At 52.6% G+C, this 26020-nt stretch overlaps 1 protein-coding gene across 6 annotated transcripts; it reads right to left on the bottom strand.

Annotated features, from left to right (window-relative positions):
• Positions 1-2501: 2501 nt before the first annotated feature.
• Hcfc1 (host cell factor C1) lies at positions 2502-25667 on the bottom strand. 6 transcript variants are annotated; one of them, XM_008829570.3, is made up of 27 exons: positions 25284-25667; positions 24406-24606; positions 18503-18651; positions 18006-18166; positions 17098-17306; positions 16395-16479; positions 15772-15878; positions 14596-14775; positions 14158-14517; positions 13698-13858; positions 12682-12879; positions 12159-12383; positions 11896-12000; positions 11454-11673; positions 11016-11158; positions 10729-10867; positions 10279-10499; positions 8194-9688; positions 7892-8055; positions 6815-7391; positions 6222-6542; positions 5954-6072; positions 5727-5864; positions 4979-5164; positions 4238-4538; positions 3590-3653; positions 2502-3424 (listed from the first exon to the last, which is right to left on the bottom strand). In XM_008829570.3, the coding sequence occupies exons 2-27, from the start codon at positions 24596-24598 to the stop codon at positions 3385-3387; spliced, it is 6261 nt and encodes a 2086-aa protein (XP_008827792.1). In that variant the 5' UTR covers positions 24599-24606; positions 25284-25667; the 3' UTR covers positions 2502-3384. The 6 variants fall into 6 exon arrangements, with proteins under 6 accessions (XP_008827792.1, XP_029417701.1, XP_008827794.1 ...); XM_029561841.1 differs by having other exon boundaries at positions 25260-25667; XM_008829572.3 differs by having other exon boundaries at positions 6815-7259; positions 24406-25667.
• Positions 25668-26020: the final 353 nt, after the last annotated feature.

A 26020-nucleotide genomic window follows, 5' to 3' on the forward strand; every position in this document is an offset into this window, starting at 1 on the left:
GTGTATTGCCTTTATGTAGGTAAGTGTACCCATGTTGTGCAATGCCCAAGGAGTTCAGAAGAGGCTGTCGGATTCCCTGGGACTGGAGTTATGGACAGTTGTTAGCTGCCATGTGGGTGCTGGGATTCGAACCCGGGTCTTCTACAAGAACCACCAGTGTTCTTAACCACTGAGCCATCTCTCCAGCCTTGGAATATTCCTTTTTAAAAAAAAAGATTTTGGCAAGGTGTGGTAGAATATGCCTTTAATCGCAGCACTTGGGAGGCAGAGGCAAGCCGATCTTTGTGAGTTCGAGGCCAGCCTGGTCTACATAGTGAGTTCCAGGACAGCTGGAGCTACAGGGAGACCCGGTCTCAAAAAGACAAAAATAAATAAAAAATCAAAGATTTTGAGGGCCAGGCATGGTGGCACATGCCTTTAATCCCAGCACTTGGGAGGCAGAGGCAGGCAGATCTCTGTTGAGTTTGAGGCCAGCCTGGTCTACATAGTGAGTTCCAGGCCCACATCTCTCTCTCTCTCTCTCTCTCTCTCTCTCTCTCTGTCTCTCTCACACACACACACACACACACACACACACACACACACAAAGATTCTGTGTATTATGTGCACAGGCATGCAGGTGCCCATGGAGGCCAGAGGTGTTGGATATCCGAGCTGGGTTAGGGTTAGGGTTGTGAGCTGCCCTATATAGGTGCTGGGGACTAAATTCGGATAATCTGCAAGAGTAGTATGCACCCTTAATCACTGAGCCATCTCTCCAGCCTTGCCTCTGAGTGTGATAAGCATCTGAACACAGGGGAGGTAGAAGGGTGACCCCACAGGTACTGGCTACAGGAGTAAGGTAGGAAGAACTCTTGCACTCCTGGCAGGCTAAGTGTCCACATCTGACAAATCTGCACAGGCCTCTCCATCCCCTCCTGGGGCCAACCCCAATGGAACACTGAACATAGCCAGCCCATGTCCTCCTTTCCCTGGGCATTGCTCCTACAGCTTCTATCTGAAGGACAGCTTCTCACCCCTTTCCCTAGGCTTGGGGCAGGCTAGTGGAACTTTCCCTCACTCTTCTTGCCAACAAGATACCCTCACTGAGTTGTCAGCCTCTCTTATCCTCCTGCCCAATTAGTACTACATCATTTAATCCTAGTTGTACTGCCCAACCTGGCAGCTGTCAGTTGGGGCCTGTAATTGTGCCTCTTCCTTTGGAAACCTGGCTTGTGCATTGAAAGCCAGAGATTTGGTCCTGCAGCAGACTGCCCACCACGTGCAAGACATACCTATCTTGTTGGGAGCTGACACTGAGCCTCCTGAGCTTGTGGTGGCAAAGCACATGGAGGCTGTGACTCACCCTCAGTATTTCTAAGGAAGCTGACTGCCAATGGCCAGCTAGGCCTTTGCCCTGGCGCTGTCTGTCCCCTAGTGAAAGAAAAGGTGATCTGGCCTCCATACCAGAGTCACCAGCAAATGCCCATGAGGTCCCTCAGCCTTTGGCCAGTAAGGGACCACGGCTATAGGCAATTAAGAATTGTTCAACTATGATCATGTTAAGAAGTGCACCCCCCACCAGAGGCTCAAGAGAGCCTTGGGCAGGTCTGAGCTTCTCCTCTCCAAAGATTTAAAGACATCCTGACATGGAGGAAGACACCAGATGATTATTTCAAAAAGTCTTTTTAATTGTTCAAAATAGCACAAAACAACATCGCACTATGGTAATATTGAGTCACAGGGGTTACTCTACAAGTATAGATGAATGGGTGGTACTATTCTCAGGAGAAATCAAAGGGCGCTTGGGAGGGATGGGGAAAACAAAGGGATCAGGCGAATGGGCTCCAACTTGACTAAACGTGACATTTTCCACAGAGAAATATAATACAATAAACCAGAGGCCCCGAGGGTTTAGGCCAGTGGAGAGAGGCTGAACACATTGGCTGTCCACTTAAATCCTTAGTAACTTGCTTATAGACATGACTCACTGTGGAAAACTTGGGTCCCAGGGAGAAAAATCCAGAGTCTGGGGGAGTACAAAAATTCATTTTGAAATCGTGTCTGATACCTATCCCCAGCCTCTTTGGGACACTGCATACTCACCTCCACTCTGGGATGCCTCCAAGGCTAGGGCTAGGCCCAATTGCTCCCTACCCCCGCTGTGGTGTTCAGCATCAAGTCTCTGCAATAGTTGATGGTGACGGAGGTGGAATCCACCTTCAAGTCCAAGCCTGTACATGTCAAGTGCTAACCCACAGGGAGTGAGGTCCAATGTCTCACACTCTGTTCCAGAGGCAGGCAGGGACTGGTAACAGGAAAATTGGGCTGAGCAGTGAGTACCAGGTGCCACCCTCCGGGACACTCCATTATCTCCTGCCCCAGCTTTCCCCCAGGAAGATCCCTGCCAATGATAAGCCGAAAAGGAAAAAAAAAAAAAAAAAAAAAAAAAAAAAAAAAAAAAAAAAAATAAAGAAGAAATTTTAATAAACCAAAAAGAGTTTCCATTTCTAGTTAGTCTGTACACAGCTAACAAAACGGGGATAAACCCCCACACGCTAAGGCTAAAATTACAATAAAAATGTTAACTTCATCACTTTCAACCTAAAAAAATACAACAAATGCAGCAGTTGGTGATGTGGCCTCCAGGCTCAAGCCAGGTGGGCCAAAGCTGGGGTCCACTCTGCCTATCAGGAAGATTTCACAGCCACCATTCAGACCACCCAAGGCTCTGCTCCTTCTTTTCCCTCTTTTCTTTTTCTCTTTGCAGAGGAAGGGGAGTTGGGAAGGTGGGAGCACAAAGGCTGCTGAGATGTGTAACCTTCCTGTGGGGTTTGCTGGGTGAGATACGGCTGGCTAAGCCTGAAAAAGGTACAGGAGGTGGCCGGAAACACAAGGGTAGTAACACAACAAAACAGAACCAGACAGACACCCAGGATGGGGCACCTACCTGGGAAAGCCTCTCTGAGGGGACTTGGGGGACACCCTCCCCCCAGCCCTTGGCTGCCCCTCAGGCCAAGGGCAATGAACCACAAACAAGTGCAGGCTTAAGTGTGGGTGCTATCTCCTTTGTTTTCAGTTTCAATTTCTCTTCCCAAGGTCTCTGAACTGTCCAGTCTCACTCTGCCCAGGCAGGGCACACGGTGGGGAGAAGGAGCACAACTCTCACTCGTTCGTTTGTTTGCTCACCGCTCTTTCCAGTCTGCCTTCTGCTTCCTCCCAACAGCAATGGTTAAAATGTGCTTTCTTTATTGTAAAAACAGAGGGAAAAGGGGAGACTGAATGGTGGCCAGTGGCTGGTGAGGGCGAAGTGCAAAGGCCAGGTGGGCAGGGTGGGAGGGTAGGCCCTACAGGGCTGTTCCTGAAGCAGAGGGGTCTGGAGCATCCAGGTGCTGGCCAGCTTTCTCACTGACCGTCAGCCTTAGACTTCTTTGGAGCAGATTTCCTTGTGAAAAAGAGAAGGGATATTAGGAAGGGTCCCAATAGCATCCTAAAAGCATTGATGAAGGGCCCTGTGTGAATACAGCCTCAAGCAGCTATTGATAGGCTGAGCCCACTATCCCCACTCTAAGCCTTGCCACAGAAGTTTGACAAAAGGTTTGCTGCTTACATTTCAGGAGATGACATTGGCCGCTTGCTGGCCGGCTTCGTGCCCGAGCTGTCTTTACTGGTTTCTGAAAGAAACAAGATGGATAGTGAGCAGCACAGCACCATGATCCTGACCCTGTGTCATCCTCTGACCCTGTGTTATCCTTTGGGTTCCTGATCCTGGGGGGCGGGGGTGGGGTGGCGGTGGTGGTGGTCAGAAGCTCTCTCAGCTCAGCTCTAGCCTCTAGTTGCTCTTCCCACAGCTGCCTGCTGTCACTGCAGTCTGGGCTCTGGCCTCAGTCTGGGGCCTTGGGACGTGCTGTTCTTGAGTCAGAAAGCGTCTGCTTTCTTATGGGCCCTCCCCATCCCATCTCACTTCACTCAGGGTGCCATCTGTGCACCCTGAGAGTAAGGAAAGGCCCTCTATAGCACCATGTACCTTGCAAACCTCCCTAGTATAGTTAAATCCCCCTGCCCCACTTGCTGAGTTTATCAATTGAGCAGGAATGACCAGGGGAGAACAGGATGGTCAAGATGACAAGGGGCATGTGTGAATGGTCTCCAATGGAGACAATTCCTACAGCCAGTCAGTGCCAACTTCCTGCTGGGCCTGGCTCCCTGTGCCTTCCCTAGACATCACCTTAAGAGGTCCACTGAATAGCACACTCACCTTGCAACCACCTCACTTGTGTTGCTGGGCCATAGCCCTTTTCGTTACGGGCAGCAATGCGGAAGATAATCGCAGGCTTGGTGGTGTAGTCAATGTGGGCGTTGGAGAGGCTGGAGGACTGCACAAGGCAGGAGGGGCTGGGACCGCAGTACACCCTCATGAAGGCCAGCTGGGCTGGGGTGGAGCTCTTGGGCTCCCCACCAGCCTGTGAGCTCTGGATGGCCAGGTACACAGAGTATTCGATGATCTTGCCAGAGGTCACAGATGGTGGTTCCCAGGTGAGATGAGCACCATCTGGACTCTAGAAGGCAGGACAAAAAGTCAAGTCTTGTCTTCTTCAGCCACTGTGACTTCTACCTGTGCCTAGAGCAAGAAAGCTAGAAACTTCTAGAACCACTAATACCTCTCACAAACCATTATTTTTTTCCCCAACACAATAAATATTCCAGGGGTCAGTGAGATGGCTTGGTGGTAGAGTTCTAAAGGCACCCACTGCCAAACCTCACTGAGTTCGAGCTCTACGAACCACAGGATGCTCTCTGACTACCGGTGCACCTACCAGTGGAGAACATGGCACATAGCCTCTGTCCTCCATGCATGGATGTGGCTGCTTTGTCCATATCTGCCACTTTCTTGGACCAGCCCCCCCACCGCCTTATAGTCATATGCACCTCCCCAGGGCAGACCAAGGACCAACAGGACCAATATGGAACAGAAACGCAGCCCATAGTTGAGACTCACCTTGCTGATTTTGATGGCACAAGGAGCCCCTGGGAAACCAGGCAGACACGTCTTAAAGGCTGAGATCTCACTGAAGGGCCCCCGGCCACAAGCATTGATGCCAGCAACACGAAATTTATAGGCTGTGCCTGGCTGTAGCTCCTGCTTCTTCAGCTGGTTATAGTCTGGGACCATGCCTGAGTCATCCTGGGGAAAGAGATGGAAAAATAGGTAGAAGAAAACAGCATGAAGGCTGCTGTACTCTGATAGCGTGCTTATCCAAAACAGCTAAGGTCCTAGGGTCCACCCCTAGTACTACAAAACCAAAACAAAGAGCTGCTGCAACCTGGCAACACTGTAGGTACACAGCGACTATAGGATCAAGAGGAAGGTGGTCAGCAATAGGTGCCCCTTTACAGCAAAGCACGAGGGACATGGTAAGGTTGACTGAAGCTGGGTATTATCAGGGAAGAACCAAAACGCTTTTTTTCTTTTTGTTGGTTTTTTGACAGGGTCTCTCTAGTCACAGATTGACCTGCCTCTACCTCTGAAGGGCTGGGATTAAAGGCGCACACTACCACGCCCGGTGCCCAAAACACTTTTATTCCCTGAGAAGGTGGTCTCCAACGGGCTGCCCTACCACTTCCTATTCATTCATGTGGCACAAAAGTAGTTTTCCTGTGAGCCTGCTCTCAGAGGGAGCTAAGTTTGCTTCTACAATAGTTGCCGTATGGGCAGGATCCACCCACCTAAGGTACCAGTTACTTACATCTGATGGAACAGCATCATCTGATGGCAGGAAATAGTGTGTCACCATTACATTGGTGCCCTTAATGACACCTACATCAAACCACTGGTTCTCCTTTTTCACAGGGGCTTTGCTGGGTGGGGGTGGCAAGTCTGCTTTCTGGAGAACAGAAATGAGATGACATCACGTTCTTAAGGGACCAGAAACAGTGTTGTCCCTGTCCCTGGGCTCTAGTGCACCTGACTCACCACACCCAGGGACTCGATGCCATTGGCCACTTCAGTTAGAGTAGCTGCAGCTTGCATCTTTGCTGGGCTAGCTACCACAACAGGCTGGGGAGCCACAAATGTGTTGGATGGAGCCAGGCCTGGGAAGAAACAAACTGTCAGGTGGAAAGGGTTCTGTGGTAGGCAGGAGCCTCCTTGGCACCTCCAGGTCACCCTTGCCACTGTGTCCATCTCCCATCTATTCAACTCTAGCAACAAATAACCCCTGCCAAGAAGTAGACCTGCTTACTTTCAGTGGCTGTCGAAGGTAACAGGGCCACAGTGCTGGGGACAGCACTAGCCAGCTCATTGAGGCAGTTGCTCTCGATGGTAGGGTCATTGAGGCTGTCAGCTGGGGCCAGGGCCTCAGTGGGGAGGTGGTGCTGCTGTTGGGCCTGGGCCTCCTGAAGCTGCTGTTGCTGCTGCACCAGGGCTGCAAGCTCCTGCTGTGTCAGCACAATGGGTATGGTGGTGGCCTGGCCCTCTTGGCCCTCGGCTGAAAGATGACCCAGTTCTGCCTGTGTCACAGCCGCTGCCGCTTCAGATGTGTCCATGGGCTCTCCAGTGCCTGCTCCAGGACCAAGAAAACTACTACTCAAAAGGGATACCAGTACGCCTGCCCCAATGGACAGAAATAGTGTTCCAGATGGAGACATGTAGTCTATCCCAGAGACTGTCTCCTTCCCAGACCCCCACCTGATCTACACAGGCTTCCTTTGCGGCTCTTTGCACTCTCACAGGAAGTAGGCCTTCTCTTCTCAGGCTATCCCTTAGTCCTCCTGGTAGGGCCATCACTCATCCCAAGGGGCCTGACTTCCCTCCAAGCTCCCAACTGGCACTTACCCATGACAGCCTGCTGTGCGGCCTGGAGCACAGCCTGGATGGCCAAGGCTTGGGCTTCTTCAGTGGCTGCAGCTTGGGCAGCTGCTTCAGCAGCAGCAGTCACCGCCAGCTCCTCTGGAGTGAGCCCTGTTACCATGAGGGTTGTGGTGCCTGCCTGGGCCTCGGCCATCAGCTCTTGGGGAAGTGATAATTGGTCTACTTCAGACTGGGTGGGAGGGGGTGGCTGGACCACCACAGTAGCCACGACAGCAGAGCTGGCAGGCTCCTGGCCTGAAGATGGGTCCCCTGTGCTGCTCAGATCCACGGCGGCCTGGAGCTCAGGGGTCTGGGAGGCTGACAGGACCTCGGCGGATTCCCCCATCAGAGGTGTGGAGGCAGACTGCAGGAGTTGCCGTGGCGGCAGCTGCTGGCGAGGCCCTGGTGAGACCTGGAGTTCCTCTGGGGGCTGCAGGATGTCAACAGCAGAGAAGGGCATGTCAGAAGTTTCTGTGTTGGCTATGGTCACTGTAATCGTGGCCGGGATGGGGACTTCGGAAGTCAGAGCCCCTGGGGTAGTCTCAGTCAGTGATGAGATGTTCTAGAAAGGGAGAGAAGCCCCTATCAGAGAAGAGGAGATGGAGACCAGAACCAGGAAGTGGGGCTGAAAAGGAAGATGGCCTGTTTTTCCTAGTAGACCTATGGTACCATTTGTGATAGTCCACTGAGCCCATACTAAATGTGGATGGGGATGGTGGGTCCCAGAGCAGCATGAAGGGTGTGGCAAAAGGAGAGACCCTTGAGATCCCCCTGGGTCAAGTGCAACTCATGCTCAGAGGCTTCACCGTGGAGACAAACAATGGGCAACAGCCAGGATGGGAACCAGCATCGAAGAAAAAACACCCAGGCACCTCTAAGGACTGTCTGCCTTCTGCCTCCTGCCTCCTAGGCACCAAGGCTGCCCTTTTATGGTCTGGAAAAAGAACCAGGAGTAACACCATGCCTGGTACAAGGGTGACACCTGGTGTCCAACTCTGGAACAGCACAGACCAAAGGCATAGTCGACAGAAGGCCACAGAAGGGACCTTCCAGGTTTCTTACCGGCACAGAAGGGCCTGGAACTGGTGTGGACTGTGTCACAGTGGTCACAGCTCGTGGCAGCGTGGAAGACACAGTTGTTGTGATGGCACTGGAGCTGGTGATGTTTGGGCTGTCACCCTGTGTACTCTCTACCTCTCCCTGGTCGCTGGCAGCTGGTGGAGGGTCTGTGGGGGTAAGGGAGGAACCAAAGGGGAGATGGGTTGGCTTCCACTTACCTTTACCACAGGTTTCCTGGAAAACCCCTATACATGACCGACACAGACAGCACATCCGTACCCCACCATACTGACACCTTCACTTACCTTGGTTTGAGCTCATGTTGGAGGTGACAGTGGTGGCTGTGTGTGTGGTACCTGTCTCATGGGTCTCACAAGGAGGGTTAGAGCAAACCCTCTGTGTTGGGAAGGGAGTCAGCAATGTGGCACCAGCCTGAGATGTGGCAGCCACTGCTGTCTCCAAGCCAGACTCCAGGGTCCCATGAGATGGGGTGGCATCAGGAAGCAGGGCACCCACACTGATTGACATGGTGGTGCCAGTGGAAGTGGTCTGGTGTGTCTCACAGGGACGGCCACCAGCAGGTTGCTGTCCACCCTCGGGCTGGCCTGCACCATTGGAAGTGGCAGTGGTGGCGGTGTTGGTGGTGCCCGTCTCGTGAGTCTCACAGGGTGGGTTGGAGCATACTCGCTGGGCACTGCCTGCATTGGAGGTAGTGGCGGTGTTGGTGGTGCCCGTCTCATGGGTCTCACATGGTGGGTTGGAGCAGACTTGGGTCACGGTGGCTGAGGGGCACAGCAGTGCCTCCAAGGATGTCACAGTCATGGTGGTGCTGGGAGAGCTGGTCTGGAGACTCTCATATACAGATGTGGGGACCACTCGAACTGCACCCAGCTCCCCAGAGCCCATGATAGAGCGGGCTGTGGTTGGGGTGTTGGTTGTGTAAGTATGATGAGTCTCTAGCTGGTGCCCTGTGGGCATGTCTTTGCTGCTGGGGCCACTCAGCCCAGCTCTCCCACTTGGAAAGGTCAGCTGCACAAAGGCAGGGCTGTGGGCCCCAGCCTCCAGCGCCACACTTGGCCTAAGCAGTGGGCCAGCTGAGCAAGAGGCTCCGGTGGCCTGCACAGTCATGGTGGTGCTGGTCACACTGGTCTGGCGGGTTTGGCATTGGGACTTCACAGTACCCTGGGCTCTTTCCAACGCTCCAGGAGTCACACTGATCCGCACCACAGTGGGGGTACTGGAGGCACGATGAGCATCTCGCTGCTGCCCAGCACCCATGCTGGACATGGCCGTAGTGGCAGTGCTGGTGGTGCCTGTCTCATGAGTCTCGCAGGGTGGCTTCGAGCAGCCGTGCTGCCCAGCCATGTTGGAGGTGGCTGTTGTGGCAGTGTTGGTGGTACCCGTCTCATGGGTCTCACAGGGAGGGTTTGAGCAGACACGGACCATGTTACCATTCTGTTGTCCCACAGCTGAGGTCACAAGAGAAGCACCTGCCTCCTGTCTGTCACAAACAAACTGTACCTGGGTAGGCTGAGGGTGTCCCCCAAGGTTAGCCACAACACTGGTGGTGGCTGTATTGGTGGTGCCTGTCTCATGGGTTTCACAGGGTGGGTTGGAGCACACCAGTGTCACAGTACCAGGCTGTACATCACCTTGGCCTGAGTCAGGAATGGTGACTGTGGCTGTGGGCTGTTCTGTAGTAGGTGAGGCCAGAATGGACACAGGAAGGTCATGCACAGGTTGGGCCTCAACCCCACTGGGTGCTGTGATCAGAGTCACCTGGGTAGGCTGGGAGACAGGCTGGGGACACAGAACAACGGAGTTAGTACCAGAACTTTGACTTCTCTTTTGTCTCTCACACCATCCTACATTCATCCATGCTGGCTAGGACCACCAACTGCTAACCGGACCTGCAAACCTAATTTTCATTTGTCCTGTGATCCCAAGATAATGACTTGCTCAGAGATGAGGGTGGAGGGGCTGTTAGGTAGTTATGGCAGGAGAGGGGGGTGGGCTACTACTGCCAAGCTCTGGTCAGGAACAGAACTCCTGACAATGCAAAAAGGGCAGTAATAGATCCCTTATCACTTCTAGTCCAGTTTGAGAAAAAAAATATGACAGAACATATAGTATATGCACATGAAATTCAATTATCGCCTCCTATAGCACTGTAAGATCCTAGTGTGTGAAAACTGAACACAGCTCAAATAATGTGTCAGCAAGACAATGTGACAGAGGTCACACCATGTGTCGGAAAGACGCCACAGCTGCATGCAGTAGCAGAACAGCATCTGGAGAGGGGAGAAGGGCCCAATTTTCCCTGCTTTCATGTGGGAATGCTGTTTTTTGGTTTTTTTTTTCCCGGTGGCATATCCTCAGGACCCACCTACCTGCATTGTGATGGTGGGCGTGGTGAGCCCACCAGCAGCTGTCAGTGTGGTCTGTGCAGCAGACACTGTGATGGCTGTGGGGTTGATCACCTGGCTTGAGAGAGTAGCAATGGTGCCCAAGGTGGTGATAGGTGTGGCCAAGGAGGCACTGGTGCTGTGGGCCCCAGCTCCTGCAAGGCTGGTGGAGACAGTGCCAGTCACCGTGCCTAGGGTTGTGACACCTAAAGGGAGGGAGAAGCAGAAGTAGAATGAGATCTGCTGCTGTCACCTGCTTTCCAGCATCTCTGGAAGGGGCTGGGAATTGGGAGCTCTGTAGTATAGCCACCAGGGACAGAAGGCTCTGGAGAGCACCTGCCATCCTCCCCCAGCCAGGCTAGAGGTGGTGGCCACAGGAAAACTGGAGGGATGGAGCCCAGCTGCTGCTGAGGACCTGGCCTGTGGGCTACACACCTGTGGTACCCTTCACAACCAATGTGGTGACGGCTGGCTTGACAGCGGAGACGGTGACAGGGGTGACCAGGCGAACGCCGCCCATGGGCACAGTACGAAGGATGGTGCCTGGCTGTCCAGGGGCCCCCTTTAGCACCACCTGGAACACCAGAGCAAAGCCCCGCCAATGTCACTTTCAGGCTGGCTAGACTGTGCTCCCCCTCCCAGGCTTCTTAGGAGGGTGCATGTGGCCTGCTGAATGGACTGCACTACAGACCGAGGTGAAGAGGGGCCAAATTGTGCCTCACCTGTGTCACCCCTTGCTGCCCATGGCCAGTGGCAATCTTGGGGACAGCAGTGATGATTTTGGCTGGTGCTCCTGTTCCTGAAGTCATGACCTTTGTGGTGATAATCGTGATGGGGGACTTGATGCCAGGACTGCTGGTAACACCTGCATTGGGGGAAGAGTTCAGAAGACAAGGCCTGTTGAGGGCATCCCACCTTCCTCATTTCCATTGGGATCCTTTTTAAAGCAGTTACCACTGCTGTCCCAATATTAGAACAAAACACTACTAATCAGAACCATACTCCCACCAGCTCCCTACAAATGTTAAAAAACAAAAGGTCAGGAGGTGAAGAGAACGGAAAACAAAAATAGGGACCATACTACATCCAGCCTCCATATCTCTTCCCCACTTTCATCTCCTCACTCAACAGCAGGGGTGTTCAGGAAGCTGTGTATTTACCTGTGGCGCCCGCCTGGGTGATAATGGCTGACATGGGGATGGTCTTGATGATGGTGGTTGTGCCAGGTTTGGTGGTGCTGGGGGACACGCTACTGATGCCCAGGATGGTGGGCTTGGTTCCTGCCCCACTAGCCTGTGTAGTGGTGATGATGGTTGTGGGCTTGCCGTCTGCTGATGTCACCAGCTTTAGGATAGTTCCTGCTGGCAGGGGCCCTTTGGTCTGAAAGGGAGAAGTTATAGATGAACAGAAACTGCCAGAAAGGAACATTATGTTCGGATACTCTAAGTAGCTCAGAGTATTCTGGATACTCTGAGTGATATGGCATCAGCAGGTCTTTGAGCCAATCTTGTACATGGGATCTTCTGTCCTCATGGCCTGATACCCATTCATAACTGAGGGCCTGAGTTTGGGGACAACTTCCGCAGCAGAGTAAGAGCTCACCTGGATGATTTGAGTCACAGGGCCTGTAGATGCTTGGCCTGTGACTGCTGAAGTCTGAACTGGTTTGGTCTGGACCACTGACATCACTTTTCCCAGATTGGAAATCTAAAAAGGAAGGGATGGAGCAGGCAGTGATGTGAAAACCAAACAAGGGCATGGCCTGAGCTGGGACTACTGGACCTAGCCCAGGGCAGCAAGTCACCAGTGGCAGTTGCATTAGCCTGGCAGCAGTTGCATACAGCCAGATGGTGCCTGTCACTCACCAGAGCACTGCCTCCTGGGACAGAGATGGGGCTCTTCACAAGAGTGATGGTCTTGGTGACTCCACCTACCACCGTGGTTACCACCTGGGCTTGCTGGGCCACTGTGACAGTCCCTGACTTGTGTACTGTGATGATAGGTCGGGTAGATGTGTTGGCAGCAGAGGACACAGATGTCCCCACCTGAGCAGCTGCAGTCTTCAGCATGCGAGTGGCTGGATTGCTCACCTGGAGAAGCAAAAATGAGTGATGAGCATGATGGTGACAGAATGGCTGTGGCTCTACTGGACAGCTTGGATGGCTGAGGAGCAAGAAAGCAGGTCTAACTTAAGGCTGATAGGCCCTAAAAGGTAACTGCATGTTCCATAGCTTGTGCCAGTACCGATTATGAAGCACTTGCCTGAAGGGTTGGTTCAAAGCCTGGAACAAATGACCACTGCTTGGTCAATCATGGTGACCAGAGGCTACAGGTCCCACAGCTGCAGGCTCAGAACCTGACTCGGAGCCAGTTCAGATAAATGCTCACCATGACAGGGGAGGAGGCCACTTTCACAGTGGCTGGAAGGGTAGTTGTGCCAGGTGTCACAGCCACAGTCTTGACAATGGTGGTACCTGCTGGAACACTCAGTACTGTGGGTGCTGAGGAAGGAGGGATCTTCTGTGTGGCAGCGGCAGCAGCAGCCAATGCAGCCATCCCACTCATCTGGGGGTTGCTGCCAATCACCTGTGGTGGGCACAGAGCATGTGAACTATAGAGGAGCTACTTACTGCCTCCCAACCTAGGGCTTCATGTATGTTAGGCGCAAACATCCTATCAACTGAGCTATACCTGTAACTCTAGAACAGATTTTTCCTTAAGCTGGACCACAGTCAAGGTAAGCCTAGCATATGCATGTAATCCCAGCTACTCAGGAGGCTGAAGTAGGAAGATTGCAAATTCTAAGCTAGTCTGAGCTACTTAGTAGGACCATGATTCAAAATTAGAATTTGGAGATGTAGTTCAGTCTGTATACTGTTTACCTAACATGTAAGGGCTCAGGGTTCTATCCCTAGCACTGCAGGGATAAAGAAAGAAAGACCAGAGTCAAAGCTAGGGATATAATTTAGTGTATACTTAAAAAACCCAACCCTGCACAAACAGCTATAGATTGAGACCCTGTGTCAAAAACAAACAAACAAACAAAAAAAAACAAAACGCAAACACAATGGATCAGATACAGCTCATTCTCATACACCTGGGTCAGACCCATCTAAACTCATCTTCTCCTCAGTACCCCCACCAGAAAGTTCACATTGAAAATACCCCAAGGATCGCATGGAATGTTAGGCCTTTTTGAGGCATTAACTTATTTTCAATGCAGCAGTACCTTATAAACAACAAAGACACATGATACACTACAGGAGCTGGTGAGATTCATTCATGCTAGGCAAGACCCCACCAACTAAGCTACATCTCTAGTCCCAGAACAGAAGATTTTTTTCAAAAGACTACATGAGAACTCTGTTTATGCCAGAAAGCCCTGTTCAATGACAGCTCCTCACCGTCCCCTGGGTGCTCTGTGTGGGCACAACCATTCGCACACTGGCAGGCAGGGAGGTCACAGTGACAGGGGCTTTTCCAGCCTGGCTGGCAGGTCGCATGGTGACCAGTGGGGTTCCTGCTGTAGCCTGAGGTCCAGTCACTTTGAGAACAGCAGGAACACCTGATGAGAAAAGAAGGCTGACCATCAGGTCCTCTTCCATGGTACCTTGCCATTCTGCCAAGTGTAGGCATATACTTAAGCCACTCCTTGACCCCCTGACCTGCTTGTGATTTTGTGTGGCTCATCTGTGACCTCAGCATGGTCCCCATGAACAGAACAGAGCACTCTCACTTCCCACTCCTCACCAATAACCCCGAAGCTAAAACCCACAAATGAACCAAGCAGCAGCCCCAATCCAGAAACTCAATGTCTTTGGGTGTAGGTCCTACCTTCAAATGTCCTTATTCCTTAGGGCTTACCTTGAGTCCTGGCTGCAGTGGGCACAGAAATGGAGCTGCCTGGCACTGTCGGCAAGACTTGGATGGTGGTGGTGCTTGGGGGTGCAGCGGCAGCCTGGGGCAGGAGTGTGATGCCTACTTGGGTCAGTGGCTGCACAGCAGGTGCAGCTGCTGCTGGCGCAGGGCTCTTGGGAGGGTTGGCAGGCACAGATGGGACTGGATTGGGAGTGGGGGAGGGGGCCGTAGCAGCCGTGGCAGGAATGTCGTATTTCTGGAGCTGTAGAAGGTAACTGTCGGCTGTTGCCACTGCACCCCAGCTAACCTCCAGTGAATTGGTGTTGGCTCGTACTAGTTGTACACGGGCTGGGGGTGGTGGCTTTTCTGTAATACAACACAATTGGTTAAGATAGAGAATGGGGAGGCTTCAGCAACGGTGATGTCAGTGGTGTAGCACCTTACCTGTCTCTAGATACCACAGATCCTTGCAGCAGACCTGGTTGTTCCAGGCTTTGCGATAGCCATCACGCCCACTCCAAATGTATAGGCGGGTGTTGATGGCAACTGCACAGTGGCCAGCTCGAGCACGGGGAATGTTATCTTCGAGTGTGTCCATCAGGATAGTCTCCCAGGACATGGTATCTAAGAGGTGGGCAGGTGCTGGAGGTCAGCAGGAAGGACAGAAACAACCTATCTCCTCGATTCCCAAGTTGCCCTGTTCTTTCATTGTCAGGGATGGGGAATTAAAACCAGGAAGTTATCAAAATACCAAACTAAAACCAAACAAAAATATGGCAAAAAGGAAAATTGAGCCATAAACTGTAAAAAAAAATATTTATAGCCCAAGGTTTAACTTAACCTTGCACATAAAATGATAAATCCAAAGGGGAAACAGTTTTTGGGAAAAATCAGTTAAGGGACCTTAAGAAAAAGCATGCACCCTCAAGGTAAGAGCAACATTGTTTGTATTTTTGTTTTGTTGCTTTGAGATAGTATTTCGCTATTGTAGCCCTGGCTGGCTTGGAACTCGCTGTGTGGATCAGGCCAACTTTGAACTCAAAGAGATTTACCTGCCTGGGCCTCCTGAGCGCAGACATTAAAAGTGTAGGCCATAGGAAAGATTGCGCGCCTCACTGTGGAAGGGCGGTGTGGAATGCCCTCCAAAGTTATAAGTGAAAAAGGCCAGATGGTCCTGTGTATGGCAGACTAAGATCGCAGAGCTACTGCTTGTATCAAAGGGACCTTGCAAAGGGTACCAGAAACTACCTCATCATCGCTTGTGCTTTTGCACTTTTGGTTGTCAGGCATGCATGAAGAGCCTATTAAAATTAAAAGGAGCACAAGGTATGGTGCACACCTTTAATCCCAGCCTTGAGAGGCAGAGGCAGGCAGATCTCTATGAGTTCAAGGCCAACCTGGTCTACATAGTGAGTTCTAGGCCAGCTGGGGCTACAAGGAGACGCTGTCTCAAAAAAATAAATAAAAATCAAAAGAAGCACTGCTTCAGAGTTCTCTACCCACTGACTACTTCTGTGGATTCTAGAAGGATCCACAAGCACAGCTTGGCTTCTCACACACCCCACAAAGCTCTTTGGACCCAGGAGGGCCACCCCTCCTTCTGACCACTCTAAGCCATACCCAGGTTGAGACAAGCCAGCGTGTTGGTACACTTCCACTCCTTCTCGTGTGTGGCCACTTTGACGTCATCCATGACAAGAGGCACCCAGCCACCAAATACATACATTCTGGGAAGATAAAGAAAAAGCAAGAGAGGACTGCAGAGAAGTACCAAGCTAGAGGCTATCTCTCTCTTTCACCCAGAACTTTCTGAACATGCTCAGTTCTGTAGATGGTCCTAGGGGTCCCCTGTGGATGCATGAAAGGCTTCTGACATGCCTTGATGTCTCAAGTCATCACAGGAACTGTGTCATCGTATGGCAGGAAAGCACTGTTAAGACTCGTCTAAGCTGCACCTGAATCTCCCTGGACCCCAGACCTTGGCATTTACAAAGAATACCATTTGTGTGAGGATCTACAGGAGTCTACGGTCTTGATGGGATAGAGCCTAGCATGCCCAGAAGGGTCCCCGCAACCCTCAATCTAACTAAGCTATGTTATAATAAGGTGTAGTATGGGGCTGAATACTAGACCTGCCAGAAAGTAGCCTCTTTGAGACTCAGGGATGGTCAACGAAAGTGAATGAGAACCGTTCAATGGTGGGGGGGCAGTTTGGGCCAGGTAAGAGAAGAGCAGGCACTCACTTGTTTCCTATGGTGGTTGCAGAGTGGAGACTTCGAGGAAGGGGCGCTACCCCACTAAGGCTGGGCTTATTCCATGTTAGCGTCTCTGCAGAGATAGAGAGGTTACCCATGCTAGATCAGACATCATGGTCTTAGAACTTGGGGAAGGCAGGCTCTGAACCAACGACATAAGAACTGCACTCATGTCTCCTTGCAGCTCTCAGCGGGCACTCTGCTCATTGCCCTAGCAGCCAGATTTCAGCATTCCTCAACTTATTTGGATGATCTTGGCAAGAGGATTTCTTCTAAAATGTACCAGGCACCTGCTCTAAGGCAGCACTGCCCCCAGAAATGAGGGAGAGATGCCAAGCTCACCCCAGCCACTCCTTTGCACTTCTACTTCCCATAAAGCATTTCATCCCATACCACTCAGCACTGGACAGATCACTTTAGGAAACACTGTGCTACTGGCGTTTCACTCATGCTCAAATGTTTGGGAGTGCTGATCCACAGAGCAACATAACCAAGATCTACTCCCACCCCCATCAGTTTTAATCATTTCAATCATCTTGTTTCCTATCCAATATCAAGAACAGAAAGAGATAAGTGGGATACAAGGTCCTCATGGGCCCCATCTCACCAGGCAATGATGGTCAGTCTTAAGGCCAGCTACTCAGAGGACCTACTTTGCTCTGGAGATATTGGACCAGCAGCAGCTTCTTACCTATGTCCAGGGTCCAGAGATCCCCCAGTCTGCAGCCACTCATCCCTCCATAGATGACCAGCTTGGATTTCTTGTTATCTTTTTCAGTGTAAACCACAGCAGTATGTGACTCCCGGGGTGGAGGCAGGACCCCATAAGTGATGGGGATGTCCCAGGCTACCACTCCAGAGCCTGGTCGTAGTTCGAGGATATATAAGTCATTCAGATACCTGATGAAGAAAAATCAGTCATAGTAAGCCTTGAGTACATGCACCAGAGGCCTCATTGGGTAACTCAGCAAGCTGTGGACTCGCCAGAGCATGGGAAGTGCAAAGGTCATGGGAATTCCATACTCTTCTACCCTTGCCCCTGAAGAAAGGGCTGCTAGAAGTTTGCCAGGATGAGTCCAATGGGAGCAATGAGCAGAGTATGTGTAAAGGTATAATGGTAGCTTCAAGTTCAGACTCAGTGCAGGCCCCTACAGGCAGCCATGCACACAAAGCCAGGCATTATACCCAGGCCTTCCTAGGGCAAGAGGGAATCAGCTTGGAACTACCTCCAGACAGCAAGGCCCTTGGCCACAGGCCTTGGAAAATACCCATCAGGAAACCTGAAGGCAAAAAAGGCTGCAAAGGAAGCAACTAGTTCTAATTTGAGTCTCAGAACAGGGACCAGGCCAAGACAAAGTAGGCTTCTACCTGCTGCCCAGCTTCTTCCTCCAAGGCCTACTCAGAGGTTCAGATTTCAAAGTTGGGAACCTCCTAAGAAAGGACTGAGGCCATTCTCTCATTGGCATCCCAGCATAGAAGAGAAACATGGCTGTAGTGGGGTTGGCTGGCACATCCAACTTTAGGATTCCAGTAAGCCTTGTGCCTGGGACAAGCAGACCCACCCGGATGGGGTTCTCCAGAGAAAGGATAAAACCTTACCTCGGAATGTTGTTCTTGGGGTCCTCACTATCATTGGCCAGACCCCCGAACAGGTAGCATTTGTTGCCCACAAGGGAGAAGCTGTGCCCAAGCCGAGGACACGGGGGAGGCCCGTTTTTGGGCGTCTTTGCCTTGAGTCTCTTCCATTCCCAGCGACTTGCCTGCAAAACCAAGACTTAGAGATTTGACTCCCAAGATGAGAAGGCTGCTGGTGGGGGAGGGGGTGGGGTTTCTGGGGCAATTTGTGACATGATGAGACTGTCTGGGGCAAGGGAGCACACTGCTGGAGCAGGCCTAGCCAAAGACATTTGGCCCTACTCTCTCCTCTGACGCTATCCCAAGTTCAGAACAGCATCGGCAAGACTGTTGACTGGTCCCTTCCACTGCCTCTCCTTTGTTTTAATCCTTAACCTACTATCACAAGGATCACTATGGGAAGTCCCAAGGGACCCAAGGCAGTATGAGAACCCAGGCCCACAGAGGATCTATGTTATCACCTGCAGCTCATAGAGGTCGTTGCTGTATTTCCCATACTCCACCATCCCACCAAACACCAGCAGGCGAGTACCGTCACACACGAAGCCATAGGCTGCACACCCTGGAGGGATATCCCCTCTCACAGCTGGGATGAACCACTGGTTGGTTGCTGAAAAACCAAAGGAAACAAAAGTCAAAACACCCAGGAGCTTTTAGAACCTGAGCCCTGCTCCCTATTCTTCTTATTCCCCAAGTGTTATGCCCCCTACTCCTATCCTAGTCTTCAAATGCAGCCAGGAAAGGAGAGGCTGCACCAGCATACTCCTTGGGAGCGCTACCACCCCATATCTCCAGCTATGCTAGACAAGCCATCTGCAGAGCCCTGGCTTTCAGACTAATATACAACTGCAATGCTTCTCATCAAGGTCACCTCAGCAGGCAGGAAGTAAGTCACCACCAAGATAATTCATCAGCCTCTGGGAATCTGACGGCTGACTTCCTTCCCCTACTGCTCACAGGATCATCACAAACAAACCTCTGTACCCAAAATGTCTTCTAGGCCCACAGTCCCATGCACTACCGGGTCAAGACAGCCAGAGCCCACAGCTGCACCAGTGAGTGGTCCCAGAAACAGAGATTGCTACAGCTGATGCTCTCTTCTATGCAGTCAGCTGACAGACAAGGAATGGAGTACACAGCCAATCCCAGCTTGCTGGGTTGAGAGAGCTAGAGGCAAGAACTGGACTCTGCTTTGACCACCCAGGCCTTGCTGTCTCTGCCTGACTGCTCTTGTCTCCTAGGTGATGGTCCATACACTACGTGGCAGAGTTAGTGCCCCTCCCCTCCCCACACTTACATCAACCTAGAACATTCTCAAGCTCGAGGTGGCAACCACAGCAGTTTCTATGACAGAAATTTCTCAAAAGCCCCTCACACGTCTAGCTAGGGGTCAGGTGAGGTGAGGAGGTCACCAAGAAAGGGTAAAATGGACCTCACCTAGGACAGTATAAGACTGTCCAACCTACAGCTAGGATGGCGCCCTTCCCCAGACTGCCTAGCAGCCTGCCATTCACCTAGGCTCTTGTGTCCCTCATAACTGCAGTGCCAGGAGTTCCTGCAATGTGACAGGGAAAAATGTCCTGTCATGACAAAATTATTTAAGGGACAAACCTCACCCTCTTCCCCTATCACCAAAAAGCCCATATTGAGGCCCAGAGGTAGATCTGCTGCCTGTGCATGTCAGTCTAGTGAGATCTAAGACTGGTAGTGGGAAGGAGCTAAAGCCCTGGCTCTGGGGCAGGGGGCTGCAGTTGTGTTAGGGAAAGGGCTTCAAAGTCAGGACTGGTCCCTCTGGGAACTGATGGGAGGTCAGGGTATGCATTGGGGGAGAGAACATAGGAGGTTTCTGTGGACCAGAGTCTAGGCTACTCACTGTTTCTCAACCAGATTCCCCCACACAAAGAAGATAGGATACTGTGACAGAGTAAGGAATAAATGTTTGACTTGGAAACCAAAAGTGTTGTAAAAGAGAGGAAAAATACTTGTTTTGTTTTTCCTTTATTCCAATACACTTGCGGAAAGGTGTCAGCCCCCCCCCATTCATAAAAGGCCACAAGGCTCAACAGGCGACTGTACCCTGCCATGCCTGAGGGGAGGAGGGCCTCTCTAGCTCCCACCTGATAAAATGTGCACCTGGATACTGGGCTCCCCAATCCCCATCCTCTCTGCCATCTTCCTTCTGGAGCAGTGCAGCTTGTACTGCCTGTGTACATGAGTGCGTATGTGTCCACACACCCAGATGCTGCCTCAGCCTCTCTCATATCTCTCTTGGTCTCGTTCTCATTCAGAGTTCAAACCTGAACCAAGAAACGTAGGACTTTTCAACACTGAGGCAAATCAATCTTGTACAAATTGGGAGAAATAGTCTCAAGGTTAACCTGGGCTATATTAAGACCTTGTCTCAAAAAACAAAACAAAACAAAACAAAAAACCCCGAACGAAAAACACCCACCCACTCATCAACCAACCAACCAACGAACAAACAAACAGACCTGCACAGGTCAGGAAGGGAAATTACTCACCTGAGGTCAAAGTAAAACCAACAGAGATATGAACACCCAGTCCCTCCCTCAACAGGGAATTCTTGTGTAAGGCACATAGGCAGGTAGCCACGAGGCAAGGTTTGGGCAAAAGCTAACAGGAAATGGGATTCTCCTATAGCTTTCCTATCATACTTTGCAGAGCTTATACACCCAAGCTGGCTGGGCCAGAAATGAACTGTGATACTCCTGGGCTATGGAGACTACTGGGTCCTTCTATGGTGACTGATCCGATTCTAGAATGTTTCTTGCAAGGCAGGGGCCTTCCCCAACTCCCATCAAGAGAGTCTGTCAGGGAGTGCAGCTTCTAGTATGGAGATAACACTGCTTCTCCTCATTTCACCCACAAATCTCGGTTCCACCCTGAGAGAGAACAAGCATGTGAGTTCCACTTCTGCTCTCCGCATCTTATAAATCTAACAGCTGCTCTGTTTTGCCCCTCAATCATGCAGTGGGGTATCATGTAAGCCAATCCCTGGGGCCCTCATTCAGGATGATATACTCTGGCATGTCCCTGGCCCTCCCAGGAGAGGGGAATTTGGGCAAGGGGGACCCATCTGTTTGCAGGTTCCTATGTGAGAGAGATGCCCTTTACCTTCCCTTTCAGCAAAACAGATGTCAGCTGTCCCACCGTTCTTGAGGAGTTTCCAACTCCATTTGTAGCTGTCGCCTCCCCATCACTACTTAAGAGACGGATGCTCATGCAGCAGAGAACACAACACGGCAGAGTTCACCTTCCTTTCAGTTTGCTCTGTCACACCAGAACCATCATTTCTGGTGGCAGGCCCTGTGCTGGGAGGCACAGAGCAGCCTGTCTCCTAGTTCTCATCTGGTAGGGAGGCTGTGCACTCTTCCTGCAGTGATGGGAAGAAAACTGCCAAGGGCCTGGAACCATGCCCACTTGGGAGCACAACAAGGGTAATGAAGGGCACAACTGAAGAGGGCTTCTCTGGAGAAAACATTTGAGCCAGAGCCTTGAGGAGCAAACAGGCTTTCCTGAGCAGTCAAACTAACTGACCAATCAGTAAGTGACTCTAAGGTCTGTACTCTGGCCCAATTCTACTACTAGCTAGTGCTGTGCTTTTAGACCTGCCACTTCCCCTCTTGGACTCCAATTTCCTCATGTGCAGAAAATAGGAAGTCCCACTAGATATTTCCCAAAATTCCTCCCAAAGAGCCTACGGAGGGGCTGGCGATGTGGCTCTGTGGCAAAGCACTTGCCTAGCACACACAAGGAAGGGCCTATTGCAGCCCCAGCCCTGTAAAAAAAAAAAAAAAAGTCTATGACACCCAATATCCATGAAGCAAAAGCAGCCTGGACAAGGGAGCACTCACACACCCAGCTGCAACACACCCCACCCCAAACAGGCTCTGGATCCCTGGGCTTGAGGCCTCTGAGTAATCTGCTTCTCTTCAAGCAAATAAAATTCCCCGAGAACCAGGACAACAGCTACCTCAAGACCTACCAAAGGCCAGTAAAGGGAACCTCAGCTCCTGCACTGGCTCCTACCAGAGGTAAGGCCATGTGTGCATGTGCTCACTCTCTCTGAACACACACACACATACCCTTCAATAGTATACAACCCCCCCCACCCTGCTGCATAGCTGACCAAAACAACCAAGTGCACACACGCACTTGATTTTTTTCCGTCCTTGCAAAGAGGGTTGCTTCCAGACCAGCCTGCTCCTCAAAAGGTCGTTCTGAGGTCTGATCCTGAAGAAGCAAAGTGCCAGAAGCAGAGGCAAGCAGAAGAGGCAGCTGTGAGGAGAATGAGCAGCAGGGGAGCACCAGGACTGCTAGAATGTGGGATGTCACCCTGGGTATTCATGCGGTGGGTTTACTCTTAGGTGGGGACCAGGGAAGCAGGGTCTGCTAGTTGCTGTCTCAAGAAATCATCTAAGAAATCGATCTTGACAATTTCTAAACTATTCCCCTGAAAGACTCCAGGGCTTTGCTGTAGGCAGTCTTTGCAAGACTGGCTACCTGCTAACATCCAACTCCTCTTTGCAGAATGGCGGTAACAAATTAACACCAAAGTTGTCAATTGGCTACAATAAACTAGTGAATATGTAGAGGCCGCAGGAAGCCAAGGCAGTAGCCAGCAGTGGACTTTGGAGCTGACTGTAATTAGGCCTCTGCCCTACTTTCTAAAATTATATTTCCCTGCCAGAAAGCCTGCTCCAGGCCTTAGGAGAAAGCTGTTCCAAGGAATGGATAAGGTACTACTGCTCCTGTCGAGGGCATCTCTAAAACCAGCCCTACTACTGGCTACAATGCACCACTGCCCTTGGCTTTAGCTTACTGGGCTAATTCCTGCCACTGCAGCTGCCTGGACTGGTGCAAGCATCACTAACACCCCTACAGGGGCCCTGAGAAGGCCCGGCTCTCTAGAGGCAACAGGTGCTGTGCGACAAGGAACACAGAGGGTCATGACCAACCTACCATCCTTTCAAAATCAACCTGGTAGGGGGACTAGGACAGAGGTGTGTTGGGGGAGGCGGGGGAGGCTACCAACCAGGGGCCTGGCTTCAACCCCTGTCCCACAAACGACCCCAGATCCAGCTGTCCTGTCTGCTTCCTATAGCCCCAGAGCAAGGAAGAAGTGTGGGGGGGGGGCGTCAAAAAAATGGGCTTGCTGCACCCATGCAGTCTACCCTCCGTTCCAAGAGGAGATACCCAGGGGCCCCCGTAAGGACGAGGTGCTGAGAAGTTGGCAAGGAGGAAGCACTGCAGGATGCACCTCCTGCTGCAGGGGGCAGTTTTCAGCCTACCACAGGCCAGAAGGCCAGCTGTCCGGCCACATTCGTGTTCCAGGCTCTCACCTGGACACAAGCTGCACTTCAGCCCAGCACGTCCGAGCTCCTCTTGTTTAAGGCAAGGCTATATAAAGGTTTCTGGGGGCCAGCGAGCCGTCAACTGGCAGCTCAGCCAAGCTAAAGTCCAAGATAGGCGCTAGGCGTGCAGCGTCAAGAAGGCCACAGGGGACGGGTACCGACGAAGCCGTCCGCCCTAGAGACAGCAAGGGTACCCCGGCGAGGAACAACATGTGGCTCCCGGAAGGGAGGGGGCCGAGGCCAGCGCGCACATCAGCCATACCTGCAGAGAGGCTCCTCCCAATTTGTAAGGGCTTGGGTGGGGGTAGGCACGAGAAGGGGCAGGTTAACCCTTCACTCGAGCTGCTAGGCCTGCTGCGGGACAAAACTCAGCTGCTCAACTGGAAAGCAGCATATCTAGAAGCGATTTTTAAAAATCAACGAAAACGAACGCTCGTAGACGTAAATATCAGAATACGGGGAATAGGGTGGGGGGTCGTGCAGCCACCGTGCCATCCGTCCGCCGCGCTAGGGTCTCTAAGGTTGTTCAAACTCTGCCCCACCCGGTTACTTCCCTCTCTAGGGGCAGAGACCTGATGGGTGATCTAAACATTGTCATTTCTGTGGGCTCTAGGGATGGGGACGAGCGGACTAGGCGCGGGCGGGCGGGGAGAGCACTCCGCCTGTGCCTCAGGAACACATCCGCTGCCGCGCCAGCCCCAGCCCGCCGGCTAACGGTGTACGTCTGAAGTCACCGTCGCCGGCGATATCCCCTCCCCCTCCCGTCGGACTCCGGGGTTTCACTAAGTAACGCAGCCACCTTCAACGCAGGAGAGTCCGGGGGTGTAGACGGGGGAGAAGAGCAGAAGAGTGGGGAGAACGGGCAGAACACGAGGGGAAAGAAAGCACACACGGGGGGGGGGCAAGGCAGACGATAGGGAGGAGAGCGGAGAGGGGAAGGAGAGCGAGATGGAGAGGGGCTCGCAGGACTACGCGGGCTCTGCACTCACCAGTGTTGTACACGTGTAGCTCGTCCACTATGCCTTCGTTGCCGCCTCCGAACACCACGATGAGCTCCTTGATGGCCACGGCACGGTGGCCGTGGCGGGGTCGGGGCACCGGACCCGACCAGCCCACCACTCGCTTCCAGCGAGGCTGCAGCAGCACCGCTGGCAAGTTGGCGGGGGACACCGCTGAAGCCATAGTTCCGACTAAGGGTGCGAGGGGAAGGTGTCTCTGAGCGGGAGGGAGACCCTTAATTCCTCACACACCCCCTTTCGTCTAAGGCAGGTCTCTTAGAGAAGCGGCTCCTCACACAGCGGTGGACGACTCTATGGAGGCCGCCATCTTAACTACCCTCCTTCCCTTTGGCTCTTCTCCTCCTACTCACTCGACTCGCCTCCTTAAAAGCTGCTCGGCACTGTTGAGCACCTAGGCCCGAGAAGCTGGAGGCCACTGAGTGCCGCTCCCCTAACTATTTGTCCGGGTGTTCTCGCTCAGAAGCTCGGGCAGGAGGCTCTGGGAGCCGCCATCTTGAGCCGCCTCTCTCTCCTCCCTTCCTCAATCGTAGCCCTCCCCCGCCGGAAATGGCGGAGCCCCGGCCCGGTTCCCACACCCCCAAGTGCCTAGCGCTGGCTGGCTTCCGGGGCGGGTGGAAAAGAGCCACCAGCGCCGCGATCGTCCCAGACCCGCCGGCACTCAGACCACAATTGTGGAAGCCGCCATCTTGCGACCGTCCCTATTCCCCGCCCAGCACCGACTGCAGAGTAGCCCCAACGTTCCTAAGAAATAAAGGCACGTCAGAGGCTGGTGGAACCTGCTCGAATTCTCAGGGTGGGGATGGGGCTGGTCGGGGGCCCCGCACCGTACGGCCCGTGGAGCCTCGCACCTCTCCCTCGAGTCCGCCTCAGTTGTTCAGGCTGCGCCTGCCGCCCTGGGAGCCGCCATCTTGAGACTAGCTTCCCCTTCCCCCCTATTCTCTTCCTCCTGGATCAGTTCTTCCAGAGCAAACCTAACGCAAGGCAGCGTCCGATCCTCGCTTCCCTTTTTAGGACTCTTTCCCACAGGAGCCACTGCAAAGAGTCAGAGTTAAGCCCTGCAGTGACAACTGTACGGCAGGAGGAGCGGTAACGGCAGGGCGCTCATGCCGCCTCCCTGGGAGCAGCCATCTTGTGTGAAGAAGTAACAACTAAACATGGCGGCGGTCGGGCGAGAGGGTGGAGTCAAGTGACTCCACCACCCCGCCCTCGCCCGGCTCCGCCTCTGGGTCCAAGCCTCTTAAAGGATCCAAGTCTCGTAAAGAAGGAAAGCTACTTAAAGAAACCTTGCGCTGTCTGGTGGCGGGCAAGCTGGCGCTTCTGCGCAGGCTAGAACTCGAGCTGAGTTCGGGTCAGGTGCAGTTGCGCCCCACCCTGCGTCCCCCTCCCGTCACCGCGTTTCCATGCCTCCGCCCTGGGAGCCGCCATCTTGCCACTTCCCCACGCCCGGCCGTCTGCGGGCGTCAATACTGACTTTCAGCACAAAACAAAGATGGCGGCGGCATCTAGGGATGCCCGGATGAGAAAGCAAACTCCCTCAGCCTCGCTTGCCCCGCCCCCCCTCCTGGGAACTGTCCTCCGGGCCGCT

Source organism: Nannospalax galili, unplaced genomic scaffold (assembly GCF_000622305.1).
Source record: "Nannospalax galili isolate Female #2095 unplaced genomic scaffold, S.galili_v1.0 scaffold513, whole genome shotgun sequence".
Taxonomy (NCBI): domain Eukaryota; kingdom Metazoa; phylum Chordata; class Mammalia; order Rodentia; family Spalacidae; genus Nannospalax; species Nannospalax galili.